This window comes from Argiope bruennichi, chromosome 4 (genome assembly GCF_947563725.1).
Source record: "Argiope bruennichi chromosome 4, qqArgBrue1.1, whole genome shotgun sequence".
Lineage (NCBI taxonomy): Eukaryota > Metazoa > Arthropoda > Arachnida > Araneae > Araneidae > Argiope > Argiope bruennichi.
Genome location: NC_079154.1, coordinates 101,415,084 through 101,442,996, shown reverse-complemented (window position 1 = coordinate 101,442,996; position 27,913 = coordinate 101,415,084). Strand labels below are relative to the sequence as shown.

Below are 27,913 nucleotides of genomic sequence, written 5' to 3'. Positions count from 1 at the left end.
AGTAATTTTTTTTCCTGAAGAGTCTCTTAAAGAGGTAAGTTAGTCTGCTAAATATTTATAAACTCATAATGTAATATTAAGTAGATATCATATCACATAATTATGAAATTTCATTAGTCAAGTAAATGTAAATTACGAGTTTTAGAAGAGCTAAACAAAAACTTCTTTCGATAGTGCTACTAGTACCTGTTGCGTAAGCAATATTTAAGTAAATTTCTTAAAAACTACTTGTATTGCATTTATAATAGTTCTATCCTGGTTATAAAGGGAACAATATTTAATTTAAAATCAGAAATCTTGGACTTAGCGTAGTTCTAAAGCAACCACAGTTTTTTTTTCCCTTGCTGGAATGCATAATTCATGTTTCAAATGAATAAAATCCTTGTCTGATTATCTATTTCAGAGCACTTAAATAATTTCCATCTAAGTTTTATAAATAATATTTTGCACTACACCATTTTAAAATTGAATCACTGTGGCTAGTTTAGAGTATTTATTAATTAAATTAATTGTTTCTTAAATGAAATATCATTTCAAAGTTTTTGAGACATTAATTAAGGTAGAAAAATATAGAAAAATACATTAAAATATGAATATCCTTTAAAAAACTTTATACAAATTTTGAATAAGCAAAAAAAAAAAAAAAAAAAATATGAAGGATTTTTTTTTGCTGCTATCATGATATAATAATGATAGTATCGATGAATTTTAATTATTATAAACATCACATTTTGTTGCTAGTGAGCAAAGTAAGATTCTTTAATACGTGAAAATAAATAATTTTTCAAAAGTGGGGAAAATATGCATTAATTCAGTGTTTCCGAACCATGGGAGAAAGAAAATTGCATGGTAACATCATGCAGCTATGATCATTTCGTGGGACTTGCTCTAATGGCTTCTTGTTTATCTTGCTTTAAAAATAATTTGTGATTTTGTAAATAATTTTCGTATTTACTTATATCTCTCAAAATATCTTCTACACCATCTATCCATTTCTTTCTGGGTCTTCCAATTCTACCAGCACCCTTTGGATCCCAATTAAGAATCCACACAGGCCACTTGTCTAAGTTCATTTGTTTCACTATGGTATACCATGCTGCTTTTCGCAGCATAAATATATCAAAGCATGTATATTTAATGTTCATAACAGTTCTTAACTGTTGAGAAGTATACTTCTTGGTATGATTCTCACAGCACCATTTCCAATAATTCATTTCTACTAAATTAATATTCCCTTTTAAGTCATCCGTCAATGTCCATGTTTCACAGCCATTCATTAAAATGGATCTGATAATTATGTTGAAGATTTTTCTTTTGATTTTCATGGAAACGCATTCATCTCTCACAACAGGATGCAAATAACCGATGGCATTTTTTGTTTCCAGAATTCTGTGGGAGACTTCTTCCCAATTCCTGCCATCAAGTTCTAAACATGAACCATCATAATCTATAACGTTTTCTCCCTGAATAGTAGTTTTACCGAATGTCAATTTTTCATTCCCTAGATATTTCAAATTCTTAAGACTTATATGCAAACCTAGACTTTTAAGACGATGTTTAAGATTTAGGATCATTGTTTCTAACGATGTATGATTCTGAGCAACGATAATTATTTTATCGTTAGAAATTATATAGGTCAATATACGATTATCTATCGTAATACCATTCCGAGAATTTTCATCACTCCATGCTATGATAGATTCTTGGATGTACATTTTTAGCAATGTAGGTCCCAAAACGCATTGTTCTATCAAACCTTTGTCTAGAATGTATTGGTCAGATAATTTGTTTGTCCCAACAACTCTGAGAGTATTTGACTTAAATAAATGTTCTAATACTGCAATCAAAGTTTTAGAAATTCCATATTTTTCAAGAGTTTTGAAAAGTTTTAAATGTTGGACGCCGAAATATGCTTGTTTTAAATCTACGAATGCAAGATGCAAAGGAGGATTTTGTTTTTCGGCAACTTTCTGAAGAAGTAACCTCAGAGTAAAAATTGCATCTAAGTGAGCTAATTGACGCACATTTAGAGAAAAGTTCTTTAAACTAATGACTTTTTGTAGCATTTCGTTCAAAATAAAACACATTATTCTCATTATGCTGTGAACTTGTATGCCATCTTCTATGGCATACTTTTCCCGATTTTTAATTTTTACTATATTACTAATATAACTTTCATCTATCTCGGGCGGAATTTCTTTGCCATTAAAAATGTCTTGAATTAAATTTGCTAAGATGTATTTTGATTTAAAGCTGCTATTTCTCAAAAGTTGTAAACTTAATCCATCAGGCACAGGTCCTTTGTCATCATCTAGTTCATCAAGAGCTTTCATCACATCTTCAACCTTAATTTGTAACGTTTGATCTGGGTCAATTTGATAGGTATTTTCCTTCTTGTCTATTTTTTTTGTTTCAAATTCTTTAACATCTATACGATTGTTTTTAAAGAGATTTTTGCAGAAATTTTCCGATGGTAGATAATGAGTCAGATTTTCATCTCTTTTGTTGAGAACTTCCTCTAAAATTCTCCATGCTGTTTTACTTCTTTTATTTTTCTCAGCTTTATCAATGGTTTCACAGATGTTTTTCCATACCTCATTTTTATATTTATCAAATGGTGAATGGAAAATAGTTCTGTCTGATAGTGACTCAATTTTACTGTCACTCATAATATTCAGTCTTCTTGCTCGCAATTGCAATAACTCTTGATCCCAGAGAAATTCACCAAACACATCTTTATCTTGAATTCCCAGTACATGAGTTGCCGCAGAATGGATACCTTTTTTCAAATGACAGTACATTTCCTTTGTGGATCTCTCTGTAGATGTGTTTATGAAAGAATCCAAATATTCATTATAAGAATTTCTGAACGTTTGACTGTGAAGCAAATATGTCTTGTATTTAATCATTTCAAACGCTTCTTCTTCTACAATATATTCGTTGTTTTCATTGCCTTTAATAATTGGAAATGAAATAGTTGCTTCAAGGAATATATGATCGGTCCCACATTCTAGCCATCTACATGCAAGAATATCATGGACTTGCAGAGTTGTTTCCTGTCTGGTAATACAAAAATCAATTAATGATTTGGAAGAATTCCGTTTGTGATGCCAAGTATACTTGTGAATATCTTCATGATCAAAGAATGTATTTTGTATTTTTAATTTGAATTCTTCACAAACATCAATCAATCTTCGACCATTGTTATTAATTTCTTTATCCCCAAATTTTCCAACAATTTTACTGGTGGTTGAGATTCCAACTTTGCTATTGAAATCTCCTAATATAATTAACTCGTGTTCTCTCTTCACTTTCTTCAGCTCATTCTTGAAATCACTTTGAAAGCGATCCTTGATATAAGGTGTAGCGCTGTCATCTACCCAATAGACACCAATAACTATGACCTTTTGTCCATGAATGTTGAGTTTCGCAGTAATCAACCTTTCATTTACCGCTTCCCACTTTGTAATGCGACCGAGATCCTTCTTGATAAAGATGGACACTCCAGCTCTGGCATGGCCTGTTTTCACTCCACTGTAAAGGTGAATATATTTCCCATGCTCTTCCTGTCCACTTCCTCTTAACTTGGTTTCGGTCAAAACTACTAAGTTTTCATTTTCTCGCTCGATTTCAGTAAAAGTTTCCTTTTTCTTTTCAGTCAATCCTTGGACATTCCAAGTACCGAAGTTATATGTGTGCATTTCTCTGTCTTGGAAGTCCATGTGTGGAAAGTAAATATCAAATCAGCAAAGCGTTTCTTTGTTTAATTGATTTAAATACTATCAATTTAAATGATGAAACTTCTTGCTTATCAATAGCTTTTCTTTTGAATATCCATATACCTATAATAAAAAAAATATAGCATAATTAAAAACGAGGTTATATTTAACAACTTGAATGAAAAACACATGATATCAGAGCATTTATTTCATACATGTGAGTGGATGATTGCATCCATTCAGATACATATGGTATCAATAGTATATTTTAGACAGAAAGTACTGCTTAAGATCAAAGGTATTTTTAGACAAAGAATATTATTGAAAGTGGACAACCAAATAGGATAATTTAAAAGTTACGATATTGATCTGGTATTATTGCGGATTGTTAGGCGCGAGGATAGAACCTGGGACCTTGTGGTTCGCAGCCCAGTAACATGACCACAATACAAAAGCAATTGCTCGTGTAGAGTAGCTGTTAACTGGCTTATAATCTTTCACCACAGTATGATTAAGCTCGGGGTTTTCACTCCTCATCAATTTTTTTGGATACTTCAGGTAATGAGAAGAGTTCTTTTCTAAAATCTATGATTATATAATGCAACTATATTATAGATTATTTGAACATCGCTTCAGTATTTGATAGTTTGAATATTATCAAATTTATGATAGTTTCTAGTTACTTCATTTGCGCTTGGAAATTTCGTTAACAACTCCGCTAACTATAGTGATCCTAACCGACATGTTTCTCACCAGTTTCCTTAAATACGCTAATTTGATTCCTTATTCTTTTATATTTTTTAGATTGAATTTTTGATATATTTTAAATGTGATTTACTGATATGCTTTGATACATTTGATTATTTCTTTATTTTATCTGATATTATTATTATCTTTTTTTCGTCTCAGTAATCATTTCTTTGCTGTCTTATCCTGTCATTTAAGAAATTGTTGCGCATGCTTGTATAAACTCATAACTTTACGCAGAAGCCGGAATCCTGGCCTATGGGTAGCGCGTCTTCCAATTGATTTGGGCGTCCTGGTTGTTCTTTACCCTGTGTTCCATCTGTGAGGTGTGTGAAAGACCCCTCCCCCCTGTAAAAAGGGGTTGTGCAAGCGAGTGTGTGAGTGTCATCTTCATATGAGCTAAAGTCAGACTTCTGTCCTCGGATGCTCAGGGGTCTTTACCCTCAGAAGCTACTGCACCCCTCTTTTCCCGATCTCTTGGACTTGGTTTGAATTGGCGTTCAATCCAACAGGGATAAGCAACAACAACATCTTTTCAGAGAAATTTAAAAGTTTTATTCCTAACTAGCCGCCTCTGGCAACCAGCTGTTCGCCGGAATAAATGATTGCTAAAATTTTCAATTAAATATTTTATGCAACTTGCTCTTGATGGTTTCCGTAACAGTGTATTTTTAAACTTCAAAGTTTAAGAACCGGTAATATTTAAACTACAACTTACTTGATGAAACTATTTTATTTTAACCTTTTTATTTAAAAAAAATAAGGTAGAATCATAAGGTAGAAGTTGTGTAATATTTCAGAGGATTATTCAATAAACATTTCCCTGATTAAGTAAAAAAAAATATTGCGATAAAATAAGAAAGCAATTTCCAAACTATAAAAAGGATAGCATACAGAGTATTGTCGAATTCGAGCGACAAATTCAGAGATGATAGTAGGTACCAACAGAATAAGAAATCACGATACAACGTAGGGTCCCAAATGACGTTTAGTAGGTGAAAGTCGCAAAAATATATGGTGCCCGAGAATTGTTGGAAACTATAAAAAATTAATAAAAAAATAACAAATGATGTTTCAACAATGAATTTTTTTTAAGTGAAAGCACGTTCTTAAATGTGTTTTTTCATGTAGTAACATGACGGTTTGATGATCTAGGGAGTTGTAAATTCCTGAAAACGAAAAAGAAATTTGGAATCCTTATCTGTAAAAAATATTAAAACTTGAAGAAAATTTTAAAAAAAACCCATAAAAACGCAATTAATTTTAAACTCTTTAATTTTATGTAAGCATGTAGAGAGAAAACTGAGAAGTTTTTTCGATATTTAAGAAAAACTAAAATATGCACCAGAAAATATCGCGACAACATCGCTGCCGATGTTTGCGGAGAGTGCTGCCGAATTCGAAAGATAAATTCAGAGAGGTGATAATAAGCATTAAGGAGATGAAATATTACCATAAAAAATAAGGTCGTAAGTGAAATTTATTAGGGAAAAATCGCAAAATCGGACGTCGAGAAATCAATGACCCTGGCGAAGCGTATAGCCCCGTGAATGCGAGGATTACTAACTAGCTAGTCGAGAAGAAGCCTTCTTTTTTGTGAATTTTCCATGAGTTCAAATCCTATCACATTAAAGAATAGCAATGAATAAAATGTACATTATTTACAAAAAAATCATCATAGCTTAACTCTAGAGTCAAACCTAATTGTAATCATGAAAAATTTCAGAAAATATACAGAAAACATAATTTACATAGAAATCTTATTACTGAAAAATAATATAACTTTATACTTTAATAATTGGAAAAAGCCAAGTTGAAGTATTAATAATAACAATTAAAATGATATATTTCATTTCAATAAGGAAATTTATTGTTGTAAAATACATTTAAAATATTTTTAAAAGTTGATTGAAAATAGAAAAAAAGTTATACGGAAAATTTTTTTATTATATCTAAAGAATCTGATTTTCTTAATTTTAATATCATGTAAAATTTGATTTTGTTCTGCCATATTTTCAGAAACTAACCTGGAGAAACAATAATTCTTCTTACTTTTTATGAATTAAAATTTGAAAAAAAAAATCATTCCGAGAGGCAAATTATTCTCATTTTTCATTACTATATATACAGGGTGTCTCAAAAACCTTGACCGCGGCTTTTATTCCTTAAATATTGATAGTAGACATATACTGTAAATTACAAAGTTGCGTAAAAAAAGGTGCAAAATGTTATGAAGTCGATTAAAATTTTCAGGGGATTAAACTTTAAAAAATACAAAATTTAAATTTTTATACGGACACCGTACAAAAAAATTTCCCAGTCAGTAAAATGTGCCCTATTCTCTAATAAGGTCATGTACAAAATTTCAGAATTTTATCATGAAAATTCTCAAATATATGTTAAAACAAAGTTGGAGAAGGATCAATCACAAATTAAAATGCAAATGTTTAAAGCTACAGTGCTGTTATGACGCAGGAATGCATCATTAAGAAAATTAAAATGCTTCATAACTTCAGTTTGAAATACAAATTTAAAAATCTATGTTTCTTGAAAAATACTTTAACATTATATATCATGAATTACAGAATATAACTTAAAAATAGTCAGTACTACAGTCAGTGAACCTGTAAAAAATCTTATGTAATCTTTCCTTATGCAATATTTCCTTTATGTAATATTTCCTTTAAGTTATTATTTCTACACATTTTTAATACTTTTGAACCAATAAATAGTAAAATTATTATTTATTTATTCAATCATTACTTTCGTTGTTAATGTGTGCACGACCCCTAAAACACGAACATCAGACATGATTATTTCTCTTTGCGAACTCATATCCAGGCATCGAAAAGTGGTTTAAGTTAGCATTTACGTAGTTTCATATCTTTGAGACTTTTTGTGATAAATTGCTGAAATTTCGTACATGACCTTATTAGAGGATGCGGCACATTTTACTCATTGGGGATTTTTTCGCACGGGGTCCATATAAAAACTTAAATTTTGTATTTTTTAAAGTTGGAAACATTAATTGATTTCATAGCAATTTGCACCATTTTTTACGCAACTTCGTAATTTACAGTATATGTCTACGATCAATATTTAAGGAATAAAAGTCGCGGTTGAGGTTTTAGTGACACCCTGTATATGTATGCGTTGAGTTTGGTAAGTATAAATCAAACAGTTTGTTTGTAGTATAATGGTGTTTTTTTAATAGAGATCCGCGAATTTAAGATGAAACAAATTTTGTAAAAATTTTTTTGAATAGCAGTTCTGCACAAAAAAAGAGGTTTATACACAATTAAAACTAAAAACTGTTTTCTGTATTATTTGAGCTTAAAGATAAAGTTTACTTTTACGTCAGTGTCTAAATAACACTGCATACCAAGTTTCATTCATCTAGTTAAAAGTGTTTTTGAATTATTGCGTTAACAGACAAATATAATTGAAAAAATATATTTTTCTAATGTAAGCAGAGGCGGCGGTAGCAGGGGGGGGGGAGCGAGGGGCACAATTGCCCCCTGTCTGCAGCCTCTCCCCCCCCCGCGTCGGCGAGAAATTCAGAGTTTCGTCGGCAAAAGTGTTCACCATTTCATGATGGTCGTAGAGAGTTGAGCATTATCGAATATGATTATTTAAAATCCATCTTAAAGTTAATATATTGTAAACAATCGAAATATCCAAGTAATGGTTAAAGTGTTTTGGCTATATTTGACAAAACCGAGTGGGGATAGGTCAATAATCGATAGGGTGGTAAGTCAATAATATGCCGCATTTTGCGGACAATTTTCGATAGACCAAACTAAGAATTGAATGCAATGGATGTCGAAGACATTAAGTTCGCAGATTTTCAGACATCGGATTCAAATGTCTTTCATTAAGCTTATAATTTGCACTACTTTTGGCAATATAACCGACAAGGTAACAAGTGAATAAGATATTGACAAGGTGATATTCTCATTTTGCTAGCAATTTTTGGTCGGTCGACTAAACTCAATGCGGTGAGTACCGAAGATGTTAAATCTGCAGATTTTCAGTCATTTGATTGCAATTATCGTTCACTTAGCTTATAATTTGCATTAGATTTGGCAATATATCCGACAAGTGAATAAGATACCGCATTCTGCTGATAATTTTTGGGCGGTCCACTATGAACTAAATATGATGAATGTTGAAGAATATATCCATAGATTTTCAGACATTTGATTCAAATGTCGTTCATCAAGCTTTTAATGTGCACTACTTTTGGCAATATAAGCGACAAGATGACATGTGTATAAAACATTAGAGATGTCGCATTTTGTCAAAAAATTTTGATCGGTTGACTAAGAATTCAATGCGAATGGCTGTCGACGAGTCCAAATTCTCAGCCATTTTATTTAAATGTCATCATTTTCATTCAGCATATAATTTATACTATGTATAGCAGAATAGTCAATAATCTTTCAAATGAATACGACGTCACATTTTTTCCGACTAATCTTTATCCTTCGGCTAAGATTTTATCATAGATTATGAAAAAAAAATTGCTTTCAGCTGGCATTTCGATTACCTGCCAGTGGAATTATTACAGAAATTGAAGTTTTTATGTTATTCATGAATAGAACGAAAGAGTTGTTTTACATAATTCATAATTCAAATCCAACTTCTAAAATTAATCATCATCTTATTCATATAATTGTTACTTCCTCGGTAACGAATTGATAAATTTATTTTATTCATTTTCCCTATGAGAATTGCCTGACTAAAATCTAGTTAATGGTTAAACTAAATTAAAAAAAAAAAACACTGCTTTCTTTTGACACTCTTGTGAGTATGCATGCTAAGAAGAGTTATTTTGCTGTAACCAAATTATGTGAATTCATTATAAATCACTGGAGTAAGTAAATTGTATAATTGTAAATTAAATCCATTTAACAATAAAATATCTGTTTTCTTTTGCAATCTAATTTATCAGGCTACAATTATTACTAAAGAAGTATTACCGACTGCAGTTGACGACCAAAAAAAAATATTTTTGGTATGGTAGCATTTTAGCTACACTTAAAAAGGTATCCAAGTATGCAGTAATTTTTTTAAAAATAAATTACTAGCTAAATGCTTAAGATTCTGCATTCAATATTATGACTATGTAATCGGAGAACGTATCATTTATATATACTTTTCTTTCACTTACTATTATCGGCAAAAAGTATATAATTTCAGATGCTCCTAAATTTTTAATAGACTTTGAATAAAGATGTCTTGATAAAAAAAGATGATTAAAATAGTTAGAATGTTCATAAATAACACATTAACCCCTTGATATACAAATTTATTTAATTTGCTAATTATATGGCAGATCTTATTTGGGACAATTATCGTTATCTTAATCCCCAGAAAAATATAAGGGCATTTGAGGTTATGATGCGTTTTGAAGAAATTTTAGCGTTTTAAATTACTTAATACTTTCTCTTAATTGCAGATTTAAAATTAAAAATTAAATAATTCCATACGTTAGTTAGACTCGCCAATGTATATGAAGGGGTTAAAGAAAGCCTATGCATACAATTGAGAGGATAAAACTCACCTTTTGGTAGGAATATTAGCTTGTTCGAATTAAGAAAGTACTTAATAGTACGTAGAATAGTCAGAAAGTACATAAATAAAAATGTAGATAGGTGAATTCATGTTCAAGATCTAATTTTTTGAAAAATAAAATGCATTGGTTTTTTAAGCCTAAATATATATAGAAAAATAAATACAAGGGGGATCTAATGTTTAAGGAGTCCATTTTTCATAAGAAAATTTTTCATATCTTCATCAAATAGTAAGTTTGTACACATATTTACAAAATATTTTCTCCGGCCTTCTTAAAAAACAATATATTGTATCTTTTCTGTATTCTATATTGTTCGTGTTCGAAGTAGTGTAAATTTTTGTTGAGTACGCGGACTTATTTTCCTCAGATTCGAAACACGTCTTAATTCTTGCTGATTGTTGCAATCCTCACTTAACAAATATTTTAGATAGGGACTAAGCAAAAAAATCGGTTTTTGGAGAAAAAATCGAATATTTTTTATTTATTATTCTACATTTCTAAAACAGTTACTTTTATATTTACTTTTTTTTTATAGTGGCTTTTTTTTTTTTAGTTTTTACTTTGGTAATAGTGCGGAAAAGCTGCCTTTTAGGTTCAAAAAAATATTTAAAAATTTGGTTGTAACATTACATTATTTGAGGTGCCGGAAAAAGCTTGAAATTTGTAAAAAAATTGAAAAAAATGGAAATTTTTAAAAAGAGCCTTTTAAAATTTTTCTTACATTTTACGTTGGTAAAAGTGCGAAAAAAGTTGCCTTTTAGGCTCAAAAACAATATTTAAACATTTGGTTACAATATTACATTATTTTGAAGTGCCGCAAAAAGCTTGAAATTTAAAAAAAAAATTGAAAAAAAATGGAAATTTTTAAAAAGGGCCTTCACAATTTTTTCTTAGATTTTAGTTTGGCAATAGTGGTAAAAAGTTAGCTTTTAGATTCAAAAAGTATTTTTTTAAATTCTGGTTACAATACAAAAATATTTCGAGGTGCCGAAAAGAGCTTAAAGTTTGTAAAAAAAATTGAAAAATTATAAACTTTGATAAAATATTTTAATCAACTTTTGTTCATATATTGTTACAGAAGATGATTTTAAATGCATATATACGAATTACGATTGGAAAAATTATAAATTACAAAGTATAATAATAAAAAAATATTTTTTATGTTCAATTTTGCGTTTCTTACTTCTGTATCCTTTATAATTAAAAATGTTACAACTGCAATATATTTGTTTCTACTTAATTGCCACATTAAGCAGTTTTTTGAATTAAAGGTATCCTTGTCTTATGTATCCTTCTCTTGCGATTGAATCACAGACATTTTGAGCCGATTCGGAGGCCAGTCTCACAGCTCTTTCCACTGCTTGCATGTGACAAGGAAGCCGAGAAAAGTCGATAACCGAGTTCCCTATATTATTTGGTTCAGTTTCAAAAGCCTTCTGTTTAAAGTTTTAGCATAATATTAAACCACATAGGCATTTGGTACTTTTATCGCTTCTGGTCTGTTTGATGGATCTGGTTGGCTTGTTTTTTTTGTAAAAAACCCTGTTGTTCTTCGGCATTGTCATTGTTCCCAGTAATCGTTTTTGATGCATTAGTTTTTTTTTTTTGTTTTTTTTTCCCGTTCTAAGTGCTTGTATTAGCAATATCAATATTACCTGTAACCATTTTCCTGTTAGAGTATTGATCGTTTAGAACCGTTTTATTCCATAACTGACATTTTTTTTTCCTTTGATAAAAGTCAGCAATATCAAATAAACGTCTAGCTTCTTTTCTAAATTCTGTGAGGTTGGAATTAAACTTATTTGAACATTTTCTGCTTTTAGACTTTAATAAATTCCTGTATTTAGCATGATAAGCTTTTATTATTTGTGAAATTCTTTTGCTAGAAGCAACGGGAATAGAAGCTCTTGACCATATCTGTTCTATTATGAGAACTAAATTGTCACATATTTCGCTTACAGAAAGACCCTCCTCTGTAAAAATTTTGAGGTTATTTCTAATATAACAGTAGCACTAGATTCGTCAGCAGTGTGCTCAACTTCAAGCAAATCACTAAATTTCCCCAAAATAGAACACTCCGATATTTGTCTTGTCTTCATTAATTTAGACTGAACCATTTTTACTCATAGTAAAGTGCACAAGTACAAACTAACAAATCAGTTACACAACAGACGAAAGAGAGGCGCCAATTCAACTGAACTCGGTAAAGTTACTGATTTGAAATCATGTCTGTCCTTGTCACAGGAAAATTCTCCGACTTACCTCAACAACAACCTCTCCGGCGACTATTCAATGCCGTGTCAGTGTATTAGTAAAACTGTTTTTATACTTTAATTCATATGACAATGCCTAATGACAGCTTTATTTTTCACAATCGAGGCACGCAAAAATGCTTAAAAATTTGCAAAAAGTGTTTTGTTATGAAATTTTAACGTCCTTGCGGCACCTCAAAATGTGCTCTAATATTTTTTTATAATTTTTATTTATTTTATCTATACCAAAAGGAACTTTTCTGTGCTGGATTATTTCATAAAAAAAATCTTTAAAATGTTGCAAAAATTTCAATTTTATGAAACTTTAATGTCTTTGCGGCACCTCAAAACCTACTCCAATATTTTTCATATTTATAATTCATTTTATCTACACCAAAAGGCAACTTTTCCGAGCTATTACAAATTAAAAATCAAAAATGGATTTTTTTTTCAGTGAGCGTGGCTGCAGCCCAATGAATCACAGAAGCAGTTACCAATAACGTGTCGAGTTGAAATAGGAGGCTCTATACTGGTAGTTTACATATGTTTATATACTGCACTACACGTTTCAAGAATTTATAAAAGAAAAAATAAGTTAAAGGATCTAAATTGTTCACATTTTAACATAAATTCTGTAATCTTCATAGTGGTATATTTAAAAAAAAAGCATTAAGTAAATTCCAAGGACAATTTACGAATACTGTACATAATATGTAGTTATAATCAGGGACAGAAGCATATCTGAGGTCCGTTACATACTGAAAAAATAATGAACAACGAGCAGAACGCTGCTCTTTTCCTGTCACAGCTTGGATTTTGCACATGGCACATAGGAGGATCGTAGCAGACGCCCGCTACCAATTCCTTGGTAATGTTCTCAATACAACGCCTTGTCTTCCTCCTTAATTACGATAAAAGAAAATTAGGCCGGATAGTCGCTGACCGGATACTCGGAAATGTACTGTATTTTTCATTCAAATGTAGTGCGTAACAAGCAACATCGTTATGAATAAAACATTGCAATTTTAATAAAGTGAACAAGTTTTATACATTACCTGCAAAATCATCCGTGATGTTTCGCATTAAACTTTGTATAATCGTAGCTTAAGTTAATCGCAAAGATATTCATTAATTCTTTTCTTATCTACAATTTGATAAGGAATGATTCAAAAGCAATCTGAGATAACGTTGTTTGCCAGAAGTCAAAGATTATTAACGTGAAATGCTTCAAAAATCTCGGTTACTTTAAATAATTCGTTTGTTTTAGATTAAAAATTTTTCTAACCAAAAGGAACATTTTCTCTTATTTCTTAAATGCATTTAACTAGCAAATAATTTGACTTTCTCACCCCCCCCCCCCTCTTAAGCGCATCTAGAAGTAAAGAGGAAAAACACCACATAAATAATTCAGTATTTTGTAAGTATTATTTTTTAAATAGAATATTTTTCAAATTTCGATGAAGCAATTTACAAATTCATAATACATCATTTGTAGTTGGCCATTCAAAGACATGCTAATCGGCTTCACGTAACATTCTTCTTAATGAAACTTATCAACTAAATTTCGTGTGCATGGGCCCACTTTTTAAATATATTTCATTGATTCAGACTAATCCAAACCCAGATTTTAGTTAAATGATCTTTGTTGGATTTTATTCATATAAAAAATACTGAAAGAGCTGGAAAGTTATCTTAAATTTCCTTTTTGAGAAAAAAAGAAAAAGAAGTCAATGTTTTTGCCGTCTTATAATAGCGGTTTGCCCAGAATACTGTGGTTCTATAAAAGCTTCTATAATTGACCCCAAGGCTTGATATTTACAAATTATTTAAATTTAATACGAATTTCGCAATCGAATTAAAATTGAAAAATATATTTATTTGTAGTCTTCCAAATTATTAAAAAAGACGCAAGATTTATTTAGGAACTCTGAATGTTATTTCAGACTGATCTGAGCCATGGCCATTTTTTTTTTAAAAACCAGCGCTTTTGTTTTTCAGCAAAATGAAATCATAGAATAAGAGTTTATAAATATTAATACAATTTAAATATTTTGTCCTTCAATTAGAAAACCACATGTATATTTGGATGAGAAACCGCTGAATTATAGTAGCGAATTTGCTTCATTGGGGACACATTAATGTTATAAGGTTCGAGTAACTTCCAATTTAATGAAGGGTATCACTTCCAACAAGAAAGAATGGTCTATAATGGGCTTTAGAATTCAAACTCGGTCTTCCTCTATCGCAACGACATCACTTATTTAAACCCTGGATACTTCGGTTGGGCGGGGTTAATTCCAATGTGTTTATGATTATATATTCTTCCATGCTTTATAAATTTTGAATTGCTTATATCCTTAATTACTAAAATTATAATATTTTTGATTTGAAGTGTGTATTTTGATTAATAAATTTAATGAAAAAATAAATTGGAAATTTATCTTTAGTTACTTTTTCTGTGATCCTTACTGCATTCATAAAGATTAAAATATCATATTGGATATTAAAATGACAACGCATGCCGTTTAAATACTTTTATTATTAATTTATAAGAAATTTTTTTATAGTACAACTAATATAAAAATTGGGTTAATCGAGTATTATTTATTAATATTATTAAGATCATTTAAAAATAAAATTAATATTTCTTATTTTTTCCAGTGAATTTAAGCAGTCGCAAAAAACCATGATATTAATAAGTAATAAGAAGGTTTCATTTCATTATAGATGTTTTATGTTTCAAAAATTACTTCAAAGAAAAGTTTGTAAATTCTATAAAATTTTTCAAATTATTACTGCCTCAAATTATAATAAAAATGCTATTAATCTTGAAAAAAAAATGAATTTTAACTTCAAAACATGTAAATACAATTTTTAATTTTGTAAATTTTCTATTACCAAAAGCAATGCTTTAAATTTATTTAGAGTTTGGATAAAAAGAATTTTAAAAATCTTAGAACAATCTATTTATAAAGAGATAAAAAATTAGAATATTATTCGAATAAACCGAATAATATAATTAAGAAAGCTACAGTTAATAATGATTTGATTCTTAGTCACTACAGAGTTTCCCGTACTTCCATACACTCATCCATAACACTACAAGAAAAGGGGAAATAACATTTGTTATCGGAAGAAAACTCAATGAAAGTAAGAAAAGAATTACGAACTCGAATTTCTTTCTTATCATTTTAACGTGATACAACATGCTCACAATCAACTTCATTCTGCCGAAGCGATAATATAATGAGCGAGCGAGATAACATTTTAGAAATTTCCTGATATTTATTTAAGGCTATTTGATAAAACCAAAATTATTCGAAATAAAGAAAAACATTTAAATATTAGCAGTTTATAAAATACCTATGTTCTTTTTTTCCCCCACAAAATAAAATATTTAATGTAAAAATATTTTTGCATAAAATATTACAATACTTAAAAAATCTTTTGTTGCCTATTTAATTAAAATAAGAATCTGCCGTACAAAATGAGTTTCAAATCCCCCAGCCTTACGAAGAACTACAAAATGTTCTAAATATTTTTTAAAAACAGCTGACAATTAATTTTCTTCTATGAATTTTAAATAATGTTAAAAAAAATCATAAAATTATTGAACATTGTACGGATTAAGATGCAAATTAATGTAAATAAATTTAGTTACAATTTATATTTTCATTGCAAAGAACAACACACATATAAATAAAAAAAAATTACTCTACCTTGTATTTTCATTTAGTGGAAACGGCAACACTAAAGATAAAGTAATTTTCTGTACATAAACACATTGCTTTTGATAGGGATCTTTGATATGAGCAATTTTTTAGTAATAAAAGATTTTATTATTTAATTAATTGCCATGGAATCACTACAAAAGGCTTCGTTGCATTTTTCGACATGGTGAAACTAAGCTTTGGTCATATTCATATTAATATAACAGAAACATTTAAAAAACAGTACATATACAAACATCAATATACTTTAATAATCCGCATTTCACTGCTTATATATTATATTTTGTAACAATAATACCAATTCACGTTTAAATCGATATTTATCATCGATTTAACAAAATTATTAGTGTCCATTTTAGAAATTAGAACGATTGATTATTTTTCACACATAACAAATAAAGTTTTCCAAGAATAAATAATTTAAAATGCACTTACTCTTTGTAAATATATCCTTGGATTTTGAATAATTAGTTTTCTTTGTTATTTGACAACGATAATAAGAAATAAAAATAACTTAGTACTGTGTAAGAAACAGAGTGCTGACTTATAATCTGATGAAAACTTCCAACTTACTTTCCAAATGCGATTCTCTAATCTAACAAAAAAATAAATCGATAATGTTTTTAGAGAGAATGAATGTATTATATTATCAGTATCAGTCAATTACTTCGGTGAAAATAGGCATGTTTCGCTATTATCTGAACCCGACGTCATGGCTGACGAAATTCTGTTTCCGACTGTCTGGATTCGAAGTCATGCGGTACGTGGATGAAAAACAATAACACAGAACAAAATCTTTGTGCGCTTGCGCCGTGTTGAATCCCACACGCAAAGGAAGTTTTTTTTTCTATTGACTAAACAGTTAGTTATACGGAGAAGTTTTACTTTTTAGTTATACGAAGTTTTACTTTAGCTGCAGGAAGTAGCACTTTTTGTTGCTCTGCATCTAATTAAATATTCAAAATAGTTTAAAACTCTATTTTCAAGTATAATTTTCTTTTAAGCTGAAGATGTGATATATCAGCTTTTAATTACAGAAAACTCATAATAATCCGAATTAATAAAAAACAATCTGTAACAAAGTAAGGCATAATGTACAAATTTTACAAGCAGACAAATGTTTGCTATCTAAATGAAAATAGCCTAAAATAAAGCATAATGTAATGTGTCTCGCTTTTATAGGCGTTGTCTATAGACTGTCAATCAGAGAAATGTTTGTTATCTAAATGAAAATGGTCTAAAATAAGGCCTAATATACTACATCCAGATTTTACAAGCGGCATCTCCTACAATCAAAGAAATTTTTGTTATATAAATTTAAAACGTCTAAAATAAGGCCTGATGTACTATGTCCATATTTTACAAGCGGTGTTTCCTGCAATCAGAGAAATGTTTGTTATATAAATGAAGATGGCCTAAAATAAGGCCTAAGTACTATATCCAGATTTTACAGGCGGTGTCCCTTACAATCAGAGAAATTTTTGGCATCTAAATAAAAATGAGCTAAAATAATTCATATTGTATTATGTCCCGATTTTATAGGCGGTCTTTCCTACAATTAGAGAAATTTTTAGCATCTACGAACGAAAATGGCCTAAAATAAGGCCTGATGTACTATGTCCATATTTTACATGCGGCATCTCCTACAATCAGTGAAATGTTTGTTATCTAAATAAAAATGACCTAAAATAAGGCATAATGTCCTATGTCCAAATTTTACAGGCGGTTCACCTACAGTGAGAGAATTTTTTGTTGCCTAAATAAAAATGGTCTAAAATGAAAAATAAGTTTTCACTTTTTCATTTAAAGCGCATCTTTTCATATTGCTATAATATGATTATATGTTTCCTGGATTTAAATAAAATATATATCGATTGCAACAAAATCTAGTCATAAGCGAATCCACGAATTTTAGAACAATAAGGAAGATCAAGAAATTTTTCTGTTTAACGTCAAAACACAAGGCAATATACAATTGCAATAATTGTTTCATAAACTTAAAAAATTAAGCCATTTTTTTAAAATTTCAAACAAAAAACCGCTTTTAAAAAAAATATTTATGAACCTGCTTATAAAGCACCAAAGTCTTACGGGGGGCGCCGCCTAGTAATTGAGGATGAGAAGCGTCCGGCATGGTGGTTGGTTCTTGCCACCTTTGTGCGTACACAAAAAGGTGAGAGATCTGGCTCTTCCCTTCGATTATGGGAAGTACTTCCCAAGGGAAGGGTTGTGTAGCCGGTGATGGCCCATAGGACTCAACCAGAGTTCCCGCCGATGTTGCTGTTGCAGCGGACCTTCATTCAGATTTTACTGTGTGCCTTCCGGGGTATCCAGTTTAAAGTTACAATAAAACGGAGAGTTCTTTCAAAAGGTTTTTTTTTTTTTTTTTGCAGCGAAAACTTTTAAGGTTGGGCGAGGCTGGCAAAAACGAATGTTTTTTACAATAAAATGCGGGGTGATCGTTACAGAGTGCTCCTTTCCAGCGCATTCAGAAAAAATACAATTAAACATTAGCTACAGTGCGCAATTTCATTTCATACAATAACATTCTTGAAACTCAATCACATAGTTGCGTAGATAACGCCTTTACAGTAGTACACAGATGAGATATATTGCAGGAAGGATACTGCATAAACAACAAACCTCAGGATCTTTAAATTTATTGATACCTTGCAAGCTCCTCAAATGAATTTTTATTTGATTAAACTGTTGTTTTATTGACTGTTTTTAATTTTACTTTTGTTGGTTGTGTTTAATTTCACTTAAATATCTCTTCTGTCCATTATAATTTTTTCACTATTCCCTCAAAAACAACTTTTCAAGAATTAAATTGTAATAAATTTTAGAAACATGTTATTTTAAAAGCCTTAACTTAACTTAACTTAATACCTTAATTTGTTACATTCATGAAAATTTTCAATACAGTCATGATTCCAATATACTTTAATCCCATCAATGCACCTCTGGGCAATCTATCTTAATTGCGAGACATTTTCAATATACAATTGTTTTCTTTCTCTTCATGTTACCAACTAATAAATAGAACCATTTCTTAGCTTTCAACAACAAAAGATGAAAATGACTTAATTATATAACCAATAAAAAAAATGAAAACAGTTTTGTAGCAGTTACTTAGCTTTACTACCTTCTCTTTTTATACATCAGATGGCGTTGCCTTATTAACATCAAGGTATATTTGCCGTGATACTTCGGGGGAATCATTATTATATTGTGTTCTAATGAGTGTCTTTCATTCTCGTGTTAGTGTTTATTTTGTTTTGTGAAAAGTGGAACTTAGAAGGTAATAAAATAACTGTTCCTAAAACTCGTCTATTATTTTCTTATATCTCAGATTGAAGTTAAAAAAGAGTCTCGTTCCTCTACATTTTGAATTTCTTTACAGCAATTAAATTTATCGCAAAAAAAAAAAATAAAGCCAAAGCACAAATTTAAATGGTTATCAAAAATTCTGATAAAAAAATTGCTCAACAATTAAATTGGCATCATACAAAAGACAATTATTTTATTTTGAACAATAATAACTGCTTGAATTACTGCGAAAAAATTACCAAAATCTCGCTCAACTGTTTGGAGATATTTATACTCCATCATTCCTGTGTTCTACCTTTTCTCAGGTGCATTCGTTCTTTTATTTAATTCATTAGGAAAGAGAACCTAGAAGCAGCTGCTCTTCGTATTTACTACCGAATTTATTACAGTAAAGCTAATAGATTTATATCTTACTGGCCTACTTTTTAAATCTAAACTATTATTTTAAAATCGCCTTCTATGTATGACTTAGAACAACGTTTGAAGCATATGGTTTTAAAATAAAAGATTATCCTTCTAGATTATCCAATTGCAGTATTTAGATAAAATAAATTTTAAAAATCTAAAAATTAAAGTTTTATTAGTATAATAAAAAGCAGAATGTTTTTATTTGTTCATTTTTTTACATTTTAGCTTCTATTTCTAATTTGTAATTATGAATAAGATTAAATATTAATATAAATTTTTCTAATATTCATTATGAATTAGTGCCGCTGGTATGAAATCAAACTTTAATTGAATTATTTTCAAAACTGATAATTTTCGTTCGGAAATATTAAAATACTGCATTTTCATCAGGAATACCAATACGTGATGAAATTCAAAACTCCTGGGTATTGCAAAGAGAATGAAAAATAAATAAAAAAAACTCCATTATTCAAAAATTAAGTAAGTATAAAGATAAATGAAAGCGAGTATAAAAACGTTTGTTTGAAATCTAGCATTTTAGAAATGATTTTAAATATCAAAAATGGAACTTGGTCTGATTATTGTATACTTTCCTCTATCTTGAATTGTCAAACAAATTCAATACTTCTAACGAAAAAAGCAATAAAAGTGGTGATAAAAATTAATTTTTTTAAATCTTTTTATATGAATTATGGATATTAAATGACCGCACGAAACTTAGAATGCTGACAAAAACAATATTGTCTCCTTAAATTCTTATGAATTAAAATCATAATGTAATTATTTTATGTTTTACAAATATGCTTTTTCTGATTTTAGATGGAATAATTTAAAAACATTACTCAAGAAAAAGAATTAAATATACGTCATTGAAAAACGTTATCAACTCTTTGAAGCACAAGCACAAATTTGAATAAATAATATACAAATAATCAAATTTAGTAACTGATATTTGCTCAGTATAACCTTTCACGTGTTGGTACTTTTCAAAATTTATAGTAATTTTTAAATTTTGGAACTCTTTAATGTTTTGCATAACTAATCTTCCATTGTAAAATATCTTGTATACATTATAAAGTTACTTATAGATACTTCATCCATTAGAAAGATAAATTTACTTTTAAATAATTGAAATGCGAGATCAAGAAAGAAAAGCGACATACAATTTCAATATCAGAATTATTTTATTGAGTATCACCTTACACTATAAAATAATATCACATGCACTTTCTATTACTAATCTAAAATCACATGAACATATAAATTAAAAAGGAAATGAATAATACAGACAGCACTATAAAATTTTGAGATTTAACACATACATAATATTTAATCACATCACAGTCAAATTCGAATCAAACGCATTACGTTATTATAAAGAAAACGTGGTTATAAATGTATATCTTTGATACAAAAATATTAAAGATATACATTTATAACCAACATATATTAAAATATTTGATATAAAGTTCTGAGAATATTCAAAATCACGTCGCACAGTAAAACGTGAATTAAATATGGCATATCTAAACAAGCAAAGTTAGCTATTCAAAATTATTGTTGGAAATCAATCATAAAAATATTCGAAGTAAAATAATTATCGTAATCTAGTTGTTACCTGTCGGTAATTAAACTTCTCTTTTGTCAGACTGCAGGATAATAATTTTAATTCCTCAGATTTATTTTTTAAATCTTCGCAGTGACAGAATTAAAAACTTCTATAACATGTAAATTGGAACTGTTTTATTTAAAAGAATGTAATAAGTGAACCATGTATTTCTAGATGAAATGATATCAAAGAATGGAGAAAAATGGTTAAAATTGGTTCCTCTAAATACTAGAATTAAATAGTGGGACAAAGTGACTACCAGTATTCTATAGCAAATATGATGATAATTTCTGTTGTAGCATTTCAAAATTACCTGGCGGAACACAGATGGTAGACAGTATGCGAACGACTTGTCCTCTCTTTCCTCTAGGTCTGTAGATAGTACAGCTAGAAAAAGGTTCCTATTCTTCTAGAAACAGCAAGATATTAGTTTGATGGAAGTTGGTGTCAAAATGATTTCACTTCTCTCACTTCTCTATTCCAATTTTATATAGATTGAACCTTTTATTGGAAAAAAATTAAACAAGCATTCGATATCCAAACTATAACAGAAAGAAAAGATAAATAAACACCAAAAACTTTTTTAAATTATTTTTTACAACTAATTATATTATAATAAATCATTACTTTACATTAATACAAAATATTTTTGGTAGTATGCTGTAACTTTAACTGATTTCCATTAGCATGCATTCTTAAATACAAATTCTTAATACCGGTTTCTAGTTCTCATAAAGGATGTTAACACATTTTTAGAATGATTTCAAGGCTGTTAAATTATTGTTTAAATTGTGTCAACTACTTTTTTGAGTATTTGATATGATAGCTTTTTCCTGGATTATAAGTTTATATTCTGATTTTCATGATAAAAAGGTGTTTAGTAAAATTTCCACCCCTATTTTGTTATTATCGAAAGTTCACGAATCATGGTATGATTGCTCTTAGACACAGCTCTTTTCAACAGACACAATAGTCCACAGGTGAAACTTCAAAGAATTTCATAGGAATATGCTAAAATTATATACATGCCTTACTGGTACCATGTCTCATTTTTATGTGAAGGCAGAGGTATTTTCAAAGTACGACTTACAGCTTTTTTTGCATGAAATCTCTGCCTTTGAAAGTTCCTTGGGCTAATTGGATTACCCTGTGAATACCGAATGTATAGATTTCTTTTTATAATACGTTGTTTTCATTTTTTTTTCTTAGTCTCCTTATTTTGAAATCCTCATTGCAGAAAAACCCTGTGAGAATCATAAGACCTTTACTTAAACCTTTTTTTTTGCCAGGTTTGTATTTTTTTCTCTTCGTTAAATAACCTACTTCTATTGCAGTTACTTAGGTAAATTTATGATTTAACCAAGGTCAATATGCTTTTCCATTTATCCTATGTTAAACAATTATCAACCAAAATGCATTGATGCTTCAAAAAAAGTTGATGAATTCATAATTTCCTTGGCCTTTCTAAGTTGTAAGTCCTGGTTTATTATTTTATTTATTTTTGATCCGGATGTATTTAAGAATATATTAACTGATTTCTACATCAACGGAATTTTTTTCTTTCTTGCAGTTTCATTTTAAAATATTTGAATCAGTTATCTTTATGGAAGATATTCGTTTGGAGCTTTCTTTCCATGATAAAGTAACAATGGATGTTTTTTCTTTCTTTTCAGTTAATAATGTTGCTTATTTTACACTCACAAGTTTTAATATCCAGTATTTCGTAATGTTTTAAAATCAAGGAATAAGAATATTTATATTTGGATGGCATAAAAAACTTTTCCTTAAATTTACAACATGCTTGCATGCGACATGTAGAAATAAGAATAAATTTAAAACAGCAGACGATATTTTCTCATTTCGAATAATAAGTTGCTGCCAGAAAGCTTTATTCCAAAATATTAAATTTCTTAAAATTCCTTACGAAATCGTTTTAAAAATGTGTAAATACCTTCTCTCTATATATAGAAAGATTAAATTGTATTGTTCTTTGCAGAATATTTAAGATAATCAATTATAATAAAATTTCTTAATTGCTAATGTCACATTCTGTGTAATTTCTGTATGTAAAAGGTTGTTTTAGTTGAATTTCATAGTTTTTATTAGTTAGATATGTTTCATTAAGAAATGCATGAAAAGAATCAATTAATACCGAATTCTTCTTTTTATACCTCTTTGAAGAGCAAATCAACTTTCAATTTAGAACAATTGAACTTTCAATTAGTAGAAAAATCTTTAAATATGAAAATGACTTTCATAATTTCATTCAATAAAAAAATCAACATAAATCATAAGATTTTGAAGGTTTATTTAAGCTTTATTTCATTCTTTTGCTATTCTCATATAAGCTTTCTGATACAAGATTTTTTAAAAGCGAGAAAATGTAAAATAAGTCAAAAAATATTTTGAATGATTGATATCTCAAAATGTCGTATTAATCTGGACTGGAAAAAGAATTTGAAATGTTGAAAAAGGGGAATAAAATTTTTGTAATGTTTGAATTCTTCTCTGTAACGGAACCTTTTGAGTTAGGTGCATTAATTTTTTTTTATTATTATTCTTTTCGAAAGCCTTTTTTTAAATAATTTCCACTGACGTTTATTTATTCATTAGGACTTGATTACACAATACCACCTAACCCAACAAACATTAATATGTTACTATGTTTCATATTAATTCCATTATCTGGTAATGAGCAGTTGCAGCTCATTTCTGTTCAATATTTTTGAAAGAAATGTATTATTAGAATTGCAAATAAATCTAGATGCTTATGTGTATAGGCTTATGATAATTTTCTTTGATCTGAAATATATTCCTAAATATAATTATTTGAAGATATTTCAGATGTTACGAATTAAAAGTAAGAATCTTTCTTTTATATAATTATCTTGTTTCATATATAAACATGATTATTAATCATTTTACATTTGTATAAAAACAAATAATTAAACCATTGAAATTTAATTTATAATTTTTCTAATCTTATAATAGATTTTTTTTTACCATTTTTGTTTAAATTTATCAATTAATTTAAGTTATTGTACTCGATATCAAATTCGGTTCAAATGAAACAGCATGGAAATTTATTTTTAAAATGTTTTTTGATTAATTTGTTGCTATGTTGGGATTGTTAAAAAGAAATTGCACCAAAATTCTGTCTTTAGATTTTAGATTTTTCTTGTGGGATTTTAATGCAAAATATTTTTATACTGTAAAATTGCTTTAATTAAAAATATAATTAATTATAAATTTCTATCTGGTTGCTATTTTAGCTCAACTAACTGAAAATTTTGAAATCGTTAAAAAAAAAGCATTCAATGTTCCCTTAAAAATTGTTTGCAACCTTATTTGCGATTCAAACTTAACAAAAAAAATTCACCTATTTTCTATTGGTTATACAAAAGAGGATAGGTTCTTAGTGATGTAGCACGAAGAAAAATTCAATGACAATTTTTAAAAACACAGAAATCTCTTCTCTTTAATTACTAAGCAGGATTACAGTGCAGAAGAGAATTCTCTTTCTTTCAATAATCAAGTTTGAGTTAAGAATTTATATAAGTGACAATAAGACGCGTTTTCTTTGTTTTTCAAAAATTGGCAGAACCTATAACGTTTTGTAATAAATTTAAGAATAAAATTACTTTTTAAAATAATTTCAGTGGTGTCACCTTGATTCAAATTTAATATAAGAGCTAACGAGAATATCATTTTAATAAAATTTTAAAATCATGCTTGGAAATATGACACGAATTGTCACATATTTTAATTTTTTTTAAATTTCTATGCATAGTGTACTTTTTACGAATTATTATGCACATTTTCAGGAAGCTTAATGTGCGTTAGCAAGAGAAAATGAACTGGCCTGTACGGGCAGTCAGCGTTTCCTAGCTCCCATCCAGAGAGAGCATTTCTTTCCACTCGCACCCATCCTGAAGGGGCTAGAAAAGGTTTGAATCTAAAAATATATAAGTGATAAAAAAATCAAATAACATCTAAAATCTGCCCCCTTCTTTTAAACATGTAAATATGAGATGCGCTTTTTGTCCACTTTTGTCCATAATAGATTTTGAGATCTAAATAAAATGTTTTGGTGTCAGTGGAGTCAGAACTGAACAATTTATAAAAATATGTTTTATGGTTAAAAGGTTCCAACAACGACGGCAAGTTGGGCGGGGGGAGTTATGGGAAAAATAAATTTTTGTAAGTAAACCCAGGGCCCGACTTACAGCCTAATTGAGGCCCCGTGCAAAACTTCTTTGAGGACCCCCTCTATTTCACTACTTTAGTAATGAAGAACTTGTTTATGGTATTTTTCGTTAATTAATTAAAGATGCTATTTAAACTTAAAACTAAAAACACTCTTATTCTTAACTCGAAGTACAACTTCTAAACTTTCTATTTGATTTGCCCCCCCCCCTCTGATGTCCAGTATGCCTTTGCCTTAGTCAGGCTCTGAGTAAACCTTGAATGACCTATCTTTAACGAGGTTGAGTTAAAATTAAAAAATAATTTTAAATTTAAAAAAGACTTGATGATACAAAATATTTCTATTTCACTTACAAATACTCTAATGTACCTTGTTATTAATACTAATAATATTAATACTTTATAGTCACAGCACACTCCCCGCAGAATCACATCATCAAACGAATAATAGCATATTCATAAAATAGTTTTAAAAATTTTCAATTTTACAGGTAAGAAATATGAATATAGTTTATGCTCATCAATAGAAGATCTAAATGCTAAAATAATAACTGATGCGGATTGTTTCATAATAATGACGACGATTAAACTATAGTTAAAGACTAACTTATCAGGAAGAATTATACCATATAATTTCAGTTTTTGCAGGTAAGAAATATGAATATAGTTTATGCTCATCAATAGAAAATCTAAATGTTAAAATAATAACTGATGCGGATTGTTTCATAATAATGACGAAGATTAAACTATAGTTAAAGACTTACTTATCAGGAAGAATTATACCATATATTTTCAGTTTTTGCAGGTAAGAAATATGAATATAGTTTATACTCATCAATAGAAAATCTAAATGCTAAAAATAATAACTGATGCGGATTGTTTCATAATAATGACGAAGATTAAACTATAGTTAAAGACTTACTTATAAGGAAGAACTATACAATATATTTTCAATTTTACAGGTAAGAAATATGAATATAGTTTATTCTCATCAGTAGAATATCTAAATGCTAAAAATAATAACTGATGCGGATTGTTTCATAATAATGACGAAGATTAAACTATAGTTAAAGACTTATTTATCAGGAAGAACTATACCATATATTTTCAGTTTTTGCAGGTTATTTAAAAGAAATATTAAAGAAAAATGCGTATTACATTAGATCAGAGGTTCCCAAACTTTTTTTTCTCGTGGACCACTTTCAAAGTTTTACTATTTTCGGTAGACACCCTACTGCTACATTTCTACTGTATTCCCAAAACTCCTAAAAAATATCACCCTAAATTGGGGGTGTTAAGAAGAAAAGAAAAGTAGCACATTTTCTTGTGTCCTATTTATTAAAATAATACTTGTGGTTATACAAAATTATAAACATTTATTATTACAAACAATCAACAGTTGACAAAAAATCAACAATGAACTCTGAAATGTAAATCAACAATAAAAAAAGTCTCGACATGTGGTATACACTTGTACTATTATCTATTGTTCTATTCAATTCTGTGTTTGAACTGAGTCTCGAATATTTTTGAGTACCTACCTAGTGAATGATGCTACCTGTCTACGTTGATAGGTAAATCCAAGCCAAAATTTTTGTTCTTTATTATGAAAACCAGAAAATTTTTCGTGGACCCCCACTTACAACTTGTGAACCCCTGTTTCCTTTTCACGTCTACGTGGACCCCGTGTGGTCTGCTATGGACTCCTGGGGGTCCACATGGACCACTTTGGGAACCTATGCATTAGATGTTCAGACGTACATGAAACACCGGCTGCGTCAGCTCACGGTATCTAAGGAAATACACACAACTGTGGAAAAGCACTACTGACAGACGACTGTTTATACTGTTGCTGCTTACGTAATAGCTCTCTCTAGATCGATGTCGTCTATGCCAACTCCACACACACCCTCCTCCTCTCCATGGAGCATGCGCATTAGAGAGCAGGAAGAGAAAATAAAGGCCGAAATAATGTGTAGCAAGGATCTTAGAATATTTCTTTGAACATGCACATTTTTTCGACCAAGGACGAAAGCCGGAGGTTGAGTATATCTAAAAGAGAATTCAGGAACCTTACTTAGATGATAAAAAATAGCGGATAAACTGAAGCTCTTTTAGAAAATATGCCCAATCTGTAACTAATATATTGCAGTGATGTGTTTAATTTTTACATGATGCATTCGAATCAGTTCTTTAAATATTTCATTAAAATGTAAATTTTCTAGAATATATCAATTTTATTAAATTTACTTCTAAATCTGTGCAGAACAAAAAAATTGTAGAAATGTAACTTTCTGTAGTGGGTATAACAGAGGGGATATAAAAGTTGCAAA

The 27,913-nt window shown here is 29.2% G+C and overlaps 1 protein-coding gene across 1 annotated transcript; it reads right to left on the bottom strand.

The window, feature by feature from the left end:
- Positions 1–651: 651 nt before the first annotated feature.
- Positions 652–16,698, bottom strand: LOC129966967 (uncharacterized). Its single transcript, XM_056081588.1, has 2 exons — positions 16,463–16,698; positions 652–3,842 (listed from the first exon to the last, which is right to left on the bottom strand). The coding sequence occupies exon 2, from the start codon at positions 3,720–3,722 to the stop codon at positions 870–872; it is 2,853 nt and encodes a 950-aa protein (XP_055937563.1). The 5' UTR covers positions 3,723–3,842; positions 16,463–16,698; the 3' UTR covers positions 652–869.
- Positions 16,699–27,913: the final 11,215 nt, after the last annotated feature.